The sequence below is a fragment of the Xyrauchen texanus genome, chromosome 32 (genome assembly GCF_025860055.1).
Source record: "Xyrauchen texanus isolate HMW12.3.18 chromosome 32, RBS_HiC_50CHRs, whole genome shotgun sequence".
NCBI classification, from domain to species: Eukaryota; Metazoa; Chordata; class Actinopteri; order Cypriniformes; family Catostomidae; genus Xyrauchen; species Xyrauchen texanus.
The window spans coordinates 31,743,477-31,761,131 of NC_068307.1; the positions used below are offsets into that span (position 1 = coordinate 31,743,477).

Here is a 17,655-nt window from a genome sequence, read left to right on the forward strand (position 1 = left end):
AACTTTGAAATAATAAAAGAAAGTGCAATATGTAAATAAATATCGATATCGAACAATATGAAAAAGATTATCGTAAGCCCTATGTGAATGCAGGTGATGTCAATAATAAGGGACTCAAGTAGCCTAAAGTTTTGTTTTTTTGGCTGGAAAATGAACAGATGCGCACAAAACATTATTAACATTTCTGGCATCCGTATTAAACTACTCATAGACCAATCTAAATATTAATCATCTGGTTAGACTTCTAGGCACTGTGTACTTTTAGCCATGTACTGCCATTATGCATCATGCAATTTGTTACTGCCATGTAAGCTCCAGTAGCCTGCAATCTGATTTGAAGCAGCCATTGAAGAAAGGAAGAAGAGGAGGAGGAAGAGAGAGAATCACTTATTGCACACTGACTCTAATCTCCTTTGTTAAGCATATTTTAATTATTTAGGCCTATTTTAGTTTTAAACTGCAGGGTCACTTACTCACAGATGTCTTAAGAAATCTGTTTAATAAGAACATATCATATTTCTATTATCATTATATCTGTTGTTATGCTTATAAAAGAAGGCCAATATAATGTTATTATACTGTATTAAGTGTCATGCAAATTTAGACCTATCATTTAAATTGCTTTCAGTGCAATTTATTTCTACACTATTTTTATCTTTTGAAATAGTGTGCAATGGCTTTCCAATGATCAAAATAAACATTACAATTTAGTAAATGTTACTTTTGTCTCCAACAAACTGAAAGATGCAAGAAAGATACTTGAAAATTACACTTAAAGGACTTAAGAGTGGTTGAAAGCATGCGTTCATAAATTATTTTGTATTTTTTTTTATATACATACCGATAACAATGCTTTTGTGGTGCTTGTTGGTGTCCCCTCCCCCATTGAACCCTGTCAGCTTTTTCACTTGTGTATAATGTAGTTCTTGAGTTTATTTGGTTTTTAAATTTCATGCAGTGGAAGACATCCATTTCAGAGTCAAACAACAGCCACAATTCAAGTCCCAAATCTCTCCGCTTCCAGTTTACAATTTCTATAGTTATCTGTTATGCCTATTATTACACAAATTCCCAGTGACAAAGTATTTCATATTCTATTTCTGCCTGGTTTCTCTCAGGGGCTCAAAGTCTGCAGGTATCACCTCTGTTCTTTTAAACCCACAGCCTAGTTATGTCATTTAAACACAGGAAACTGGGATTAAGTGCACGTCTGCCAACTGAAGAACTGGCTTGAGTGATGTAGCGCAAATCAGTCAGCAGACATTAGATAAAGCTATTAATGGATGAGCAATTTATTTCAATATTATGCATAATATCTAAATAATAATAATGAATCTAACTATTTACTTATCTGCACTACTGTAAAAGATTAACATGGTGCAAAGTTGAATCTGTTGATCGAGCGTGTCTACTAGCAAATATTTTCCTCACATGCCTGTGAATCGCTCTGGATCAGTAGATCTGTGTGAAACTCTCTATAAATCATTAACAATCTCTCTCTCTCTCTCTCTCTCTCCTCTCTCTCTCTCTCTCTCTCTCTCTCTCTCTTTCTTTACAGTTCTGTTCCAGCACCACTACCACTAGCTATTGATAAGGTAAAAAAGAAACAAACTTGGTTTTGTTTTCATACATGTTCATAACTGAATGAGTGCACAATCAAGGATGAATATCATTTTCATTTTGTTCCTTCAGATATAGTTGTTTTGAATTTAAAACAGCACATTAAATCAGATTTGACAATTCCTGTGGGGTTTCAGAGCAGCTTTGTTAACTTGGCAATCGCATGACTATTTCCTTTCAGTTAATGTATACAGCATTTGTATGACATCATCCACATGACAGCCATCTGTGTTTGCTCTGTTCTTTGCTGTGAACTTGTCATGGACCATACAATTGTACCACTTGCAATTATTTACAATGGTAGCTGTAGTTTTCAACAAATTACGTAGGTAAAACTAAAACTGTGGTAACTTGAAATTAGCCACCATTATTAAAAAAATAAAAATACCCAAATAAAATGGCAAAGATACCAAAGCAAGCATTGCTAATACTATAATCTGACATCATTCTTTGAAATTTCTGGCTTGTCTTGCCCTTTTTATTTTTATATTGAAATTATATGGCTTGGCTTAAAAAAAAAGAAATGCTTTTTTCTGATTAATCGTGAATCTTCATTCCAACAATTCCAACAAATCGATATTGGAACAATTCCAATATCGATTCTTAAATTCACAAAATCGATTTTTTTTACTCTATGCCATGGGTGATCATTACGTTGATCTCAAGACGTAATGATCACCTGTAATGATTTAAACAGGCCAAAAGCAGTTCAGAGTAGAAATGAGAAATTACACAAATAACTAGAATCTTTAAGATCACTTTTTATTTCCTCCTTTCGGCTCCCGCATGCTGTTTGACTGCCTGACAGGTGTCTTATGTGTGTGCGCTATATGTGCGCATCTGATATGAGTGCTTTCAGAGTGCTGCCCACTTTTTCAGTCGCCTTGTCCCAGAAGTATTTTTCCCCATAGACTTTTCATAAAATCCTTCATTAAAAAGTTGTAAAGCATGAATCAAACCATCCAGCTCCAAGGTGAACCACATTAAAATCATTAAAAAATTTGAGGCAAAAAAGTGTTTAAAAGGTAGAAGACTGTACTTACCATCTTTTATGAGGGCACAGACTGATGTCATTGAATAAAAAATGATGGTAATATATAAAACTATTGATTTGAGGTTGTTGATTGTAAGTATAGAAACTATTTATTTTACATTTATTGCTAAATATTCTGATATGTACAAATAGGTAAGTAGTTTAAGGGTGAAGAGACATCGACTCGATTCCATCATTCACAGTGCATCAGGGGAGTGGGGGGTCGATCCTAGGCATGTTTTGCGAGTTTCATTGGCTACAGTTCTCTGATTGGTGGATCTTTCTCTGCTGGACCATGGGTAATGTAGTCGTTTACCATGAATTCTGCCATCAAACACGTTTTTAAACAATGACGTTGAAATAACGCAGATAGATGGCTTCAACTGAAGCGTATACCATCGATGAACATCTGTCTTTAAAGGTTTATGTTTTCGAAGGTCCATTTTATGTGCAAATTTTCTAATTTACTAAAGTTTCATGAATGAGGCCCAGTAACTTCTGTCCTTGTTTTCAATGATGTGCAACCTGTACATATCAGATAACATCTAAAAAATGTGTTTTGGGGTTTCATGACTCTTTGACACCAGAAATGCAGACCTGTTAATGTCATGTCCATACACGTAATCTAGCCTGTGAACATTTGGTTACATTGTGTCTATATCTGACCGATCATCTGACGCTGTCAATATGGAAAGTTCTCTTTCTACTGTGAGAGAGTCCACCTCATATGGATTCAGTAAAAGAAACAAAATTTCAGATGATATTAGCCATAATTTCACCATTTAGACAGTTCTGTTTTGTTTACAACTTCTTTGAATGAGGCAATTCAATTTCACAAAAAAGGCCCCATTTATTAGATTATTTATCAGTTTTCTTTTCATTCTTGCCATTTCAGAAGTTTACTTTCATTTGAAGGTCTTTGATTTCTCCTTTTAACATTAGTTGATTGTATTGATTCAAATATATCAAGGACAACACAAGAAAAGATGCTTGATTAAAAGCAATTCATTGAATCATGCAGATATGTGGTTGTCTGATGTCTCTTTTCTATTGTGTTTGTCCTTGTGTGCAGGTGTCTGCAAATACACCCACTATGTATTCTCAGGAACTGTTTCAGCTCTCCCAGTACCTGCAGGTATGTAGCAACACTGACCTCTACTGGCCATTAGGAGTCTTGTCCAGATCCAAACAAAATGCATGTTGAGATGCTTATAAGCAAATATCTTTGATGTATAAAATGTTAATAATACATCAAGTGACCGAATGTTCATTTTGGGGAGAGCTATCCCTTTATTATAATGCTCCATTTGTGTCCTTCAGGAGGCCTTACACAGAGAGCAGATGTTGGAGCAGAAGTTGGCCACTCTTCAGAGGCTGCTGGCCAGCACACAGGAAGCATCAGAAAACAGCTGGCAGGTACATCACATTAAAGAGACAATTATTAATTATTCAGTGTAGATAAAATTACCCTGACAACACACCGTAGGCAGCCGTGCCTTTGGGTTCCTCAGAGCAGCAGCTTTTTATAAATTATCTGACATTTGAATAATGTCTAAAGCATTATATGCAATGTCTTTTAATTAGTCAAATATTTGTGGAATATTTTGAAGAAATGTATGTTGGTTCCTTCTGAACTATCTACAAAACTATTTTAACTTGATTAAATTGGCCTGTATGATTTTGCTGTTCATGTAACAGTTGCTGAATGGGCATCTTTCTGTTTAACACACTTCTAAAGCCTGAGAAACATGGCATATAAAAATAAAATAGTATGCGTCTTAACTGTGCAAGTTATTGGTCCGCATACAATAAATAAATATTCCAACTAAATCAATTTACATTTATGCATTTGGCAGATGCTTTTATCCAAAGCAACTTACAGTGCTTTCAAGGAATACATTTTTATCCTTTTTTTTTGTGTTCCCTGGGAATCGAACCCATGATCTTGGTGTTGCAAGCACCATGCTCTACCAGTTGATCTACAGGCCATAAAACAATATATAAGATATAGTTGATATAGATGTAGAAATCTTACAACAACATCAAAGTATTTCATCTCCACAAACAGAACTTCTTGGAATTTTTGTCTCAATTTGAACGAAGCGGCCATTGAAAGCATTTGTTCTCTGTGGTGAGAAGATCCCGGAAGTGCTGCTGCTGAGTGTTTGTTTTTAAAAGACAACTTAATCTATTGCCCTAAATTTGTTATATTTGGCATATTGTTTTGAGTAAATAATGTGCACACTCTTTCTTTTTTTTACAGGCTTTAATCGATGAGGACCGGTTACTCTCCAGATTGGAGGTGATGGGGAATCAGTTGCAAGCATATTCAAAAGTAAGACCCATGATTTGTATGAATGTGAACACAGAAATCCTTCCTGTTGCTTCATGGATTCTGTCTCCTCAGAACCAAACAGAAGACAGTATCCGCAAGGAGCTTGTCGCCTTAACAGAGGACAAACACAATTATGAGACAACAGCCAAAGAGTCCCTGAGGCGGGTCCTTCAGGAGAAGATCGAGGTGGTCAGGAAGCTGTCCGAAGTGGAGGTAAAATACATCATAACATGCATATAATAATGATCTCAAAATAAAAGTGCTGTGGAATTGGGGAAAGAAGATGTTGACTGATAGTGGATTTTGCCAATACCAATAACTGGGGTGGTGGAAAAGGTCGATAAGGTCGATAACAGATTCATCAGCCGATAGTTTTTAAATTTGATTTAATGTAAAAAAAAAAAAAAAATTCCAGTCTTTATTTATTGTAAGGGCACAGACATAGAGGCTACAAGTGTCCAAAATGAATAAAATCCCAGATTTATTTTATTGTTTAAAATAAGCCTAACCCAACCAAAATCCCATTAATGGCAAAAAGAAAAATCTGAGCTGATGTGTGAAATATGAACAGCATATAAAGAAGTATATCAAACAAAAGTAGGACCGCTGCTCTTTACAACCAACAAAAAACAAAGATATTTCTAACCAGAGGCACTTTTGTTGGAGCTGCGTCTGTAGGAGTGCTTCAAGGAAATCGATGGCATGCTGTTGTGTCACGTGACAGCAGAAGTTAACCATATAAATTATGGTCTGGAGTCATGTGAACATTATTCATTTTTTTTAATTTTTTTAATTCATTTAAATTATGCTTTGCTTATAGTGAAGACAAAATACAATGTCCATGCATGTGGACGCAGGGTTACACAAGGATGAATGAGCCCAAAACACACAAGTGTCTCTTATTTTGAAATGATGAGACTTGGCTCCGTTACAATGCTTTATAATTAAGTTATTTAGGTTGATGTAGAAAAAGGTTTATTGTTATTCACAAGATATGAAGTTGCAGACACAATGTATGTGCTAATAGGGCACGTTTCCATATAGTTGTATTTTCCTTGCATGCCCTCACTTCAATTGAGATGACTTGATTATCGAATCAAAATCGTGACGGCCATTGAGAAAAATGGAGGAACAAAAGTTATTTCAGATATGATAAAACCTGTCGGCTAACAGTGCATTTATTTCTAATAATCGTTGCCAAGCAGGTTCCCAGTATGCTAAAAATGTTGCATTTAAAATGTGACATTGGGCATAGAAATATGTAATTCAGAGGTTTATTGCTCAAGAATCAACATATACTGTAATCATGGTTAACCATAAATGGAGATCCCGGAGTTTATAGCAATTATAATACAAACCCAAACTATCCAAACACATGATTTGCATAGACAGGTGTTTTTGTTTTACAATATAGCAGAATTTTAAAATGTGTCAATTACATTTTTAGGGCGGGACCCATTTGTTTGTTTGAAACCTTTCTCCCCCCCCCAGTCATCTCTGTTTTTGTTTTTCAGAGGAGTTTGAGTAACACAGAGGATGAGTGCACACACCTGAGAGAGATGAATGAGAACACACAAGAGGAGCTCCGAGAACTCTCCAACAAATACAACGGAGCTGTCAGTGAAATCAAGGATCTTACAGAAAAGATTAAGGCATGTCTATTTATTCACTTGCACACATGAAACCTGTCATATTTGTATTAAATGGCTGGATTCACTTTCAGTAAATGCATTGCATCTGTCAATATTTTATATATTGATACCATTCACTAGGGATGGGCATTTTTGTCTATTTCTTATTTCGATCATTGATATGTCTCAAAAAACGAGTACTCGAGTACTTGGGGGCGGGGCGTGTGCGGGGGGCGTGTCCGTCATGGAGATAATGAAAATATTTTAAGATTGTTACGAAAATTCATGTTGACAAATATTGACATGAAAAATGTCTTTGAAAACATGAACATATGACTATAAAAAATAACACTGCTTATGCCGCATCAATGTTATCGAAAAAGAAACATCTGAAATAGAATAGCTGCATGAGGTGAAGCTGAAGAATAAATGAACACTAGTAAACTGAAGCCCCTTCTATGACACATCCTATGAGATTAATCAGACATACTAGATACACAACATAAACGTAACATTACAACTTGTATCTACACAAAAGGATGCAAATGCAGTTACGTGCTATAGCCGGAGAGTGTAAATCCGTTGTGGATGCGCTCTTCTAACAGTGCGCTGAAACACGGGCAAGCAAAGCAAAAATAATTCACAACATTCTATGGTGTTCTCAATGTTATGTATATTGCTGATTACATTACAGTACTTTCATCTACTTTATTAAGTGATTGCTGACATCGCCTATATATAGACTAAAATTACGACATTTTAGTCAGAGTAAAACTGACTTAAATTACTGAACAACAAACGATGATTATTGATGAATTATGAATCAAATTTAAAGGATATTTTCATCAAAAGATAAAAACTATGACAAGTGTTGTTTTTCATCGTATTTCTGTAATACTACCTTAATTCTGCGCCCGTTATTGTAAGTTAAAGTAGAGCCGATACATTTGTTTTATTATATATTGTTTTATATATGGCTTCTAATTTATTTAATATTACTTGTCTCTGTGTTTTTATTACCAAATGTGATTTAAAAATGAACACACAGGAATGCTTTTAGGCTACTTTATTCAACTGTGATTTTTAAATAAAACGTTGTCTTCAATAATACTTTAGCAGATTTCAACTGTGCTTTTAAAACAACAACAAAAAGGAACAGCTTAGTTTTTATTTTCAAAGCTAAAGAAAAAAGGTTTAACAATTTAACCAAACGACTGCTAATGGTAAATAAAACAGAGATGGAATGATTTATAAAACTAAAAAACAAAAACATCCTGTATATTTACCACGACTGATGAAACTTAAACATAGGCTACAGCCTACATATTTTTGTTCAAAAAGAGAAGTCGGTCTACGTGCACAGGTGAGAGGCGTGTGCGGAGTCTATTCACAATTAGGCCGGCGGTGGAAAAAACGCGCTCCGCTGGAACCGATGTCGCAGGAACAGCTAAGTACCACTGGGCAAGGATGCTTAGCTTTGTAAACCGATTCCCATTTACCTTCCACCAAAGTAAAGGATCCTGGTTTACAGAGATGCATGGCTCACTGAAGTAGCTTTCGATTTCGGTGTCACGCGAACAAAAATCACTCACGCCGTAATCCTCACCAAAAAGTGTGTCGAGCGCCGTAATTGCTGCTCGATCAGGCTGAGAGTCACTTTGAATGGGTGTGACAGAATTTGTAACTGTGTCATAAAGCTGTTTCAGATTCTCCTTTACCCTCTCTCGAAGCTCTGTCTCAAGAAACCTCAGATGTTTGTGTCTTGGATCCAATGTTGCCGCAATCAGAGGTAGAGCAACTTTCTCAGCATCCTCGGCAACAGTGACTATGCGCCGTTTCAGAGATTCTGCCACGGCTGTCTTGAACTCCGACACTCTTGGAGACTCATCGGTCTGTGTGTTTAGGTGTTTATTGATGAGGCTATGTGTGATCGGATAGACCATCGAAACGCAAACATGCGTCTCACTGCACATTGTTGTTGTGGCGCACTTCAGAGACTGAAGAACAGGTATCAGTTCTTCTACAATCTGCCAGTGCTCATCGTTCAAGTCAAGTGTCTTCGCATCTGCAAGTTTTGTAATATTGCGATCTGACAGAACAGCGCACACAGTCCATCTCTGTTCCAAAAGACGCTCGAACATATCACAGACAGAATTCCACCGCGTGCGACAGTACTGGATAAGTTTGTGTTCGGGTACTTTCTGCTGTTGTTGTTTCAGACGAAGTGCCGCTGTAGCTACTGTGCTGTGGTGAAAATGTGCCACCAACCGGCTGCTGGCAGCTATCATGCTTTTTACAGAAGCAACGCTGAATCCTTCGTTTATGGCTAGCTGCAGGGTGTGTGCGAAGCAGGGTACTGATTCCCAAAGATCTCGATTTGCCAAAACCATGTTACTAGCGTTATCATGAACACACGCAATTACCTTCTCCGAGCTTGACAGCCACTGTTCTGTTGCATCTTTAAGGTAGTTGGCTATGTTCACAGCGGTGTGTCGTTCGCCAAAACTGCGCGTCTCTAACACTGAACTATGTATTTCCCATTCAGCAATGTAATGGCAAGTTAGTGTTATATAGGATTCCGTGGTCAGCGAGGTCCATGAGTCCGTTGTGATAGCCATCTTCGCTATCTTTGACAGTCTGTCTTTCAGTGAAGAAGCAGTCTTTTCATATAGAGCATCTATTCTTCCCGTGACTGTTTTGCGCGATGGGACGTTATACTGGGGCTCAACGTAATGCATCAAATCTTTAAACCCTTCTCCTTCGACGAAACTAATGGGCAGCAAATCTTTCGCTACCATTTCGGTGACTAGTTGTGTAATCTTTTCAGCTCTGGCTGCGTTGCATTTCTGTCTGACGGTAAAAGATGAAATGCTCGTCTGAGTTGCCTCTCTGGTATCGCAAGACATTTTATGTACAAATACTAGATGATAACGCATTGTACTTGTGGTAGATTTGTGTGACAGCTTGGCGCTGCACATCTTGCATTGAACTGTATTTTCATCTATTTTGTCGAAGTGAAGCCAGACATCGCTACGCAACTTTGAAGCCATGTTCCTCTCTGTTCTTCGGTCTGGGCTTTGGACCGCATGCTCTGGCAACGCTAACCAATCAGAGCTCAAGATGCCGCCCAACATTTAGCTATAACCAATCAGAAAAAAGAGAAATGTCTTTTTTAAACTCACACGATCATTGTTTTTATGATCGATGGTTGCTGTCACGTTCGAGTACTCGAGTACAATTGCCCATCCCTACCATTCACACACTACCACCAAAAGTCTTTTAAATCTTTTTTGTCATTTCCCAGAATTTGCCTTTTAACCTGTTGTTGTGCAAATACAGTAGTTACGCTTGTGTAATATATTGGTGCTCGAAGGTTGAGGTTGTTATAATGTTTATCTGTTAATTTTGATGACATTTCTTTCCACGGCGTGAAATTATTGCCATAGAATGTAGTGCACTTGGCTATAGAAAAACGTTGCACTTTGCGCTTCACCACTACTCGTTGGAAAAATGAAAATAATCGTTTGTTGCAGCCTAAATCAAGATTTGAATTTTGTTTTTCACAATTAACTAATAGTGAAAAGGATCAGTTACAAAAATCCCTTTATGTATAGGCTACTACAGTTACTAAATTAATTGTGATTAATCAGAAACATGTCCTTTGTGCAGAGAACTGCAAAGAGGAATCTGTGTTTAGAGATTAAACTAGGCCCAGACACAGTCAGACTTTTTTTTGCATTTATGTGCCGATTAGGCGTGTGCAGATTCCGAATGGCTGTAAGAGTGAGTTTAGCGCAGTCTAATGCATGTTGTATGTCTCACATGAACCATTTTTGGCTTGTTGTGATGTGTAGCCTAAATAAATAAATGCCATGCATTTGCCCTAAACTAAATTTATTTTAGTTTAAACTATTAATCATAATTAACTGTGAGTACAATTTCAAATTTAACATAATAAACTATGATTTTTGTCCTAATTGTGCAGCCCTAGTCCCTCACAATGTAGAGTCAAGCACATATTTCTGTCTTCTCCAGAAAGCTGAAGATTTCTATATTAACATTGTTGTTAGCATGCCGTGTTCCTTGTAAACAGTTAAACTGTTTTCTCTGACACAGTTGTCTTGACACATGAGTTTTCTAAATCTTGTTTAGTTGGCAGAGGGCACACACGAGGAGCTCACTCAGAAAGGACTGAATGAGAAGAAAGAACTACAGTTGAGGATTGAAGAAATGGAAGAGAAGGAACAAGAGCTTCAGGCCCGAATCGAAGCCCTACAGGCGGACAACGACTTCACGAACGAGAGACTGACAGCCCTGCAAGGTAACATTTTGAACTGTCTTTCTGTTGCAGTGTTTGAGACACTTTTGAAGGAGATCATTTCAAGGTAAAAAGGTTGAGGAACATCTATCAGTATGTAGAGATCTTTTTTATTTGTGGTCATCCCACATGTTCTCGTTGTCGTTTTCCAGTGCGGTTAGAACAGCTGCAGGAGAAAAGCATAAAAGAAAACAACAGTCTAGGTGAGTTGAAGACGCATGAGTCTGTTAGTGTCTTCTACTTACCTTGCATCAACTCTGGCTTATTCAGCAAGGGAGCTCCCCTTTGGTTGCCTGTTTTTCACTTTTTGTTCTGCTCTTTATTTTTGTCTGTTTAGCTTTGCTTCTGTTATTACCTTTTCTGTCTCAAAGGCCGTCTTGTTCTCTCAGCATGTGCGTTCAGATTTGCACCTTTGTTTACAGTCTAACAAACTTATTTAACATGCCATTTGTTCTTTGGGAATCAGGTTAAGGGTAGTTGAAAGTGTTGTATGTTAAGTTTCCTTGCAGTTTTAGTGCCAGAAAGATGTTGTTTAGCTACTTCGACTAGATTCTTTCCAAAGCCTAGTGAGCTGCTTACCTAGACAGCATTTTAGGCATCACAGGTGCTGTGAGGACATGCCTTGTTTTGGCCAAATTCAGCACTGCATGTATCTGTCACAGATAAGGAAATTCTTGAATGGATTAGAACAAGCTTGATGGAATCAGAATAGCAGGGTTTGTAGAGGGTACAAATGTTATAAATAGTCCTAAATGTAATAAGATTTGGTCTTTAAAATGTAATAAACATTGTGTAAATGTAATAACTTTTGGTCCTAAATTTCATTGTAACATTTAAACATCCCTTTGTTAAGGTGTTATAAACTGGTTTATTGATGACTAAAACTCAATTTCCACAGGCATGGCAAAGCACTAATATGCAGTTATAACGAGGCATAATAAGGCATACTTTCATGCAATATTTGCCCAATATTATTAATGTGACCAACTTGAACTAAAATGCTATATATATATATATATATATATATATATATATATATATATATATATATATATATATATATATATATATATATACACTCACCTAAAGGATTATTAGGAACACCTGTTAAATTTCTCATTAATGCAATTATCTAATCAACCAATCACATGGCAGTTGCTTCAATGCATTTAGGGGTGTGGTCCTGGTCAAGACAATCTCCTGAACTCCAAACTGAATGTCAGAATGGGAAAGAAAGGTGATTTAAGCAATTTTGAGCGTGGCATGGTTGTTGGTGCCAGACGGGCCGGTCTGAGTATTTCACAATCTGCTCAGTTACTGGGGCAAGTACAACCATTTCACGCACAACCATTTCAAGGGTTTACAAAGAATGGTGTGAAAAGGGAAAAACATCCAGTATGCGGCAGTCCTGTGGGCGAAAATGCCTTGTTGATGCTAGAGGTCAGAGGAGAATGGGCCGACTGATTCAAGCTGATAGAAGAGCAACTTTGCCTGAAATAACCACTCGTTACAACCGAGGTATGCAGCAAAGCGTTTGTGAAGCCACAACACGCACAACCTTGAGGCGGATGGGCTACAACAGCAGAAGACCCCACCGGGTACAGAGCTCCTTTCTGAAGATTCCGCTCCGCTCGCTCCGTCCGCTCAGCGCCGCTCGCTCTACCCGGAATGCCCTATTGTGATTTGCTAGTTCGAGAATCGGTGAATTAGCTAAAGCAATATTGGGTTGGTTATGGAGTTCAAATATTGTTTTAAGGAAGTTGCGAGCCTTATGCATGAATGCACAGTAAAAATCACAGTTAAGAACGAGCAGGGAGAAATTGAAAGGGAGTGTGGAGAGACTGTGAGAGTTAGCAAAGATTCATATTGGAATATAAAGCGTCACATTGCCAGAAAGCAGGAGGATGTGCTACGCAAACATGGTAGTGCAGCAAAAGGTGAGCTATAGCCTATACCATTCGAAAATAAATTAATAGATAAATGGGTAAGGTAGGCTGTTGTACTGAGCCCCTCTCATGACATGCAGACAAAAATATATTGTAATATACAAATTAACATTTCGCTCCCAACTTCCCATGAATTAAGAATTAGTTCTCTCATTTAGGGTGGCCATGAATTAAATTCGTTTCTACAAATTCTTAAATCGTTCCCTGGTTTAGTAAATCATGGCCATGTTGAACTAATTCGTAGGCTACTCTCGTTTTATTAAAACAAGGAAACAAATTATTACAACGTGGTCACGATTTACTAAACCATGGATCGAAAATTATATTGTTAATTTTGTACGATTTAAATAAAATTAGGAAATTAATTATTAAAACATGCTGAAGTCAGGTTGGAACGAATTGTTAATTCGTTATGCAATCATCATATCAGTGCAACTAAAAATAACCTATAGCCAACTCACAATATGAATTAGCCTACATAATTGTAGTTGATGTAGCCTATTTTTAAGTTGAAATTAGACAGAAGTTACTGAACCACTTGTTAAATTTAAATTAAAAAAAAAACTGACCCGAATAATTAGGTAGGCCTATAATTTAGATGTAGGCCTAGGCAACAGAAAATGTACTGTACGCTATTATAATGTACGCAAATTAGTTTGTACAGAAAAAACTGCTACCAATCAAAGGGAGATAAATCATTTTTTTCCTCTCCTGTGTCCCCAGACTCCCCAGTTCTGAGCGCGTGTTTTCCGCCGCTGGATTACTGTCCTGGGCACACCGCATGAGCCTGAAACCTAATACTTAGTCCAAGCTAATGTTTCTAAAAGTAAATTCTAAAGTGATGTAAAGATTGAGACGTTTTTAAATAGACCGCAATTACCCGCAGTTATATTTAAACTTTAGAACGCGCGTTTCTTTTACTAATGCCAGTAAATCATCCAGGTGTGCTTTGATAAGATGTTGTTAAGTGCATTTCACCTGTGTGTGCTTTTATGAGCATGATAGTCCAGATGTGTTTTGTGAAGTTCTACATGCATTTCATCTTGTTTGTGTGTGCGTGCGCGTTTTAATATGCCTGTTTTGCAACTGCAGTTATGTTCACGGAAATAAAATAACTGAAAATCAAATATACCTTTTCAGTTATTGCATTTAATAGGCAAGTTTGCCAAAGGGCTAGACATGTTTTATAATTAAGTTAATTTAATGCATTTAAATGAATAAAAAGAACAGACTTTTATTCAGAATCACCCCGAAATAACTTCTATTTACAATCCTAGCTACTGTAATTTATACATGTATTCCAGATATTCATTACAAAGTACAAACAGAAAGCAAGTAGCCTACAGAGACATTTCATGTCTGAGCGGATCTGAGCGGATTTGTTTTACCGGTGAGCTTGAGCGATTCATCAGTGGAGCGTTCGCTTGGGACGCGAGCGACTGAGTGGAGCGCACGTGCATAGAGCGGAATATTGAGCTGAGCGTCACACCGCTCCACTTCGCTCACATGCTCTGACCGGGTACCACTCATCTCCACTACAAATAGGAAAAAGAGGCTACAATTTGCAAGAGCTCACCAAAATTGGACAGTTGAAGACTGGAAAAATGTTGCGTGGTCTGAGGAGTCTCGATTTCTGTTGAGACATTCAGATGGTAGAGTCAGAATTTGGCGTAAACAGAATGAGAACATGGATCCATCATTCCTTGTTACCACTGTGCAGGCTGGTGGTGGTGGTGTAATGGTGTGGGGGATGTTTTCTTGGCACACTTTAGGCCCCTTAGTGCCAATTGGGCATCGTTTAAATGCCACGGCCTACCTGGGCATTGTTTCTGACCATGTCCATCCCTTTATGGCCACCATGTACCCATCCTCTGATGGCTACTTCCAGCAGGATAATGCACCATGTCACAAAGCTCGAATCATTTCAAATTGGTTTCTTGAACATGACAATGAGTTCACTGTACTAAAATGGCCCCCACAGTCACCAGATCTCAACCCAATAGAGCATCTTTGGGATGTGGTGGAACGGGAGCTTCGTGCCCTGGATGTGCATCCCACAAATCTCCATCAACTGCAAGATGCTATCCTATCAATATGGGCCAACATTTCTAAAGAATGCTTTCAGCACCTTGTTGAATCAATGCCACGTAGAATTAAGGCAGTTCTGAAGGCGAAAGGGGGTCAAACACAGTATTAGTATGTGTTCCTAATAATCCTTTAGGTGAGTGTATATGTTAAAGAAACTATGAATTATTTATACTTCTATCAATAATGTTATGACATTACTATTGTTAAGGAATTGGTATTGGTACATCAAATGAATGGTACTGTTTATTTACATAGGTAACTTGCGTTTATTTACGGATGGCCTTTTTTACATTTAGGACCAGATTTGTTATTACATTTAGGGCCTTTAACTATTAGAGCCTTTAGGACCAAGAGTATTTGCATTTAGAGCCTTTATTACATATAGCACCAACAGTTTATGGCCTTTCTAACATTTTAGGACCAATTATTAACACATTTAAGGCCTTTACATCACTGATATATTTAGGACCAAAATGTTTTGCTTTTAGAGCCTTTATTACATATTGCACCAAAAAATATTACATTTTAGGGCTTTAATACATTTTATTACCAAAAGTTTTTACATTTAGGGTCTTGTATTTAGGACTGAAATTGTTTGCATTTAGAGCCTTTATTACATATAGCACCAAAGGTTTGGGGCCTTTAGTACATTTTAAGACCAAAAGTTATTTAATTTAGGGAATTGAATTTCATTTGGGACCAAAAGTTGTACATTTTAGGGACTTTATTTATTAAATTAGTACTGAAAAGTAGGGGAGTAACGATTCACTCATCTCATGGTTCAGTTCACCAAAAGGAATTCACAATTTAACACACTCTCACAATACTTTAAACGAAGCCTTGTTTTTTTAAATGCGGGGGAGTGTACTGGAAACAGGGCAATGGTGACACCATGAATAGAAATATTCATAATTCTGCTTTGTTGAAAATACAGAATTTGATTTGCAGTCACACCATATGCTTGCATACAGTCACTGATTACATGCATATACAAAGTTTTAATATTAGGATTTTTTAAATAGTATCACATTTTTACATTCTTATAATGTAGGCCCTAAATTTACTGTTGAAATCGAATCAGTCATTATATTTGTCATTATTTGGACTATATTCCCCCATAGCCTTATTATACATTATAATCTGCATTATATACAGTAGATTCATATAACACCGTTGTTAAATTTCTGTAAACTTTTATTTTCTGTCGCGCTGTGCAGTCTCTTGTGAAGTGGACATTGGATACCTTGCGCAGAAAAGATGCGTCTCTCTCTCACTGCTAGTGCTCCCTTTATTACATGTGCTTGCTTTCAGTAACCGTCTGAAGTGCTTTAAAACATGCAGACTTTGATGCCCAAGACTTCGGTGTCCATGACGTCTATGCAAGTAATTGCAATTACACTAAAGTCCGTTATGGCAGAAAGCAATGTGCTTTCTGTGCTTCTGTTAGAATGAAGCGCATGTGGCGCAGCAATATTAGATGATCATCGTTTGTCATAAAGTTCTGATCGCAAAATGTCAATTATATATTTAATTAACTATAATTGCATTAATCTCGACTAAACGCTGATCACCACCTTTGTTGTTAAAATCTTTTGTTGGTCAACTTAACTAACTCTGCTATATTGCGATTTAAAATTTTTCAAATGCACGATACGTATCGTTACGTATTTGTATTGCGATATATTGTGGCACGACATATCGTTACACCCCTACTAAAAAAGGATTGTATATTGGGTCGGGGTAATTCATTCTGAACAGAATCTTAGAATCGAAACTACTAGTGCTGCATGCATCATGATGCAGTTATTTATTCTAATTTGGTGTACCACAGACCACAAACCTCAAGGCAGAGACAATTCACTCGTAGAACTGTCCTCATGTTGTACTTTTCAACAAAATGGGATTTCAGTGGTGTCTATGAAAAGATGGATTTCCATCGTACACATCAGTAAGACCTTTGTAGAGAATGGCAGCAAGTGCAAAGCCGGAAATTATTAAAATATACAAACATGGTTTTGATTTTGTCATAAGTGTGTTTGGTTTTAAAGTTTATGTGTGTGTCATTACACACAAGACCTTTCATTTTAACATCAAATTGCATAGTTGTACAGCAAACTGGCCTTTAGCTTTTATATTAGTGCTGCCAGATGGAAACTATATGGAAGATTTTTTAGCAAAATTAAATAATGCTGGTCTTATAATATCTCGAGGCATCCGTGAATATATCACCCTTGATTCTTTGTGTATACGTTTGTTTTTGTTTGAAGTGACAGGTGAGTGACAGGTGTCAGTCAATCCCTTCAGGTCAATAAATAGATGCAGTCTCCCATCTGTGTTCTTGTCCTGCCCTCTGCATATCTGTCTGGTTGCGTCTCATGTTGTATCATGTAGATCTGGCTTATGTTTTAAAATCATCTAATGCCCCTCACATATCTTTCATTTGCTGCACATTTAATGGAGGGTTTTTCTTTCTTTGGTAGACCACTTTCTTTTAAAGAGTGGAGGAGACTGCACTTTAATCCAACAGTACATTGAGTGTCAATGTGAGTACAAAGCCTTTTTTCCAATGCCTTCCTCAGCTGCACTAATCAATTAAGACCTTATTAATGAGCGACCAGGAAGCAGATGTTTTTTTATTTATTTTGTTTGTAAGGAAGCCAGGCAGGGAGGGACAGGCAACTCTC

General features: G+C 37.2%; 1 protein-coding gene across 6 annotated transcripts in view; it reads left to right on the forward strand.

Moving 5' to 3' along the window:
* Nucleotides 1–17,655, forward strand: part of slmapa (sarcolemma associated protein a) — a 90,409-nt gene that overhangs the window by 40,867 nt on the left and 31,887 nt on the right. For 4 of the 6 annotated variants that reach the window (XM_052101418.1, XM_052101424.1, XM_052101421.1 and 1 more), the window contains 9 exons: nucleotides 1,559–1,595; nucleotides 3,726–3,788; nucleotides 3,974–4,069; nucleotides 4,917–4,988; nucleotides 5,061–5,201; nucleotides 6,503–6,640; nucleotides 10,772–10,940; nucleotides 11,090–11,140; nucleotides 17,452–17,514. In XM_052101418.1, coding sequence (XP_051957378.1) covers nucleotides 1,559–1,595; nucleotides 3,726–3,788; nucleotides 3,974–4,069; nucleotides 4,917–4,988; nucleotides 5,061–5,201; nucleotides 6,503–6,640; nucleotides 10,772–10,940; nucleotides 11,090–11,140; nucleotides 17,452–17,514 — 830 coding nt within the window. The remainder of the gene's footprint in view (nucleotides 1–1,558; nucleotides 1,596–3,725; nucleotides 3,789–3,973; nucleotides 4,070–4,916; nucleotides 4,989–5,060; nucleotides 5,202–6,502; nucleotides 6,641–10,771; nucleotides 10,941–11,089; nucleotides 11,141–17,451; nucleotides 17,515–17,655) is intronic. The other 2 variants (XM_052101419.1, XM_052101420.1) reach the window with 2 other exon arrangements.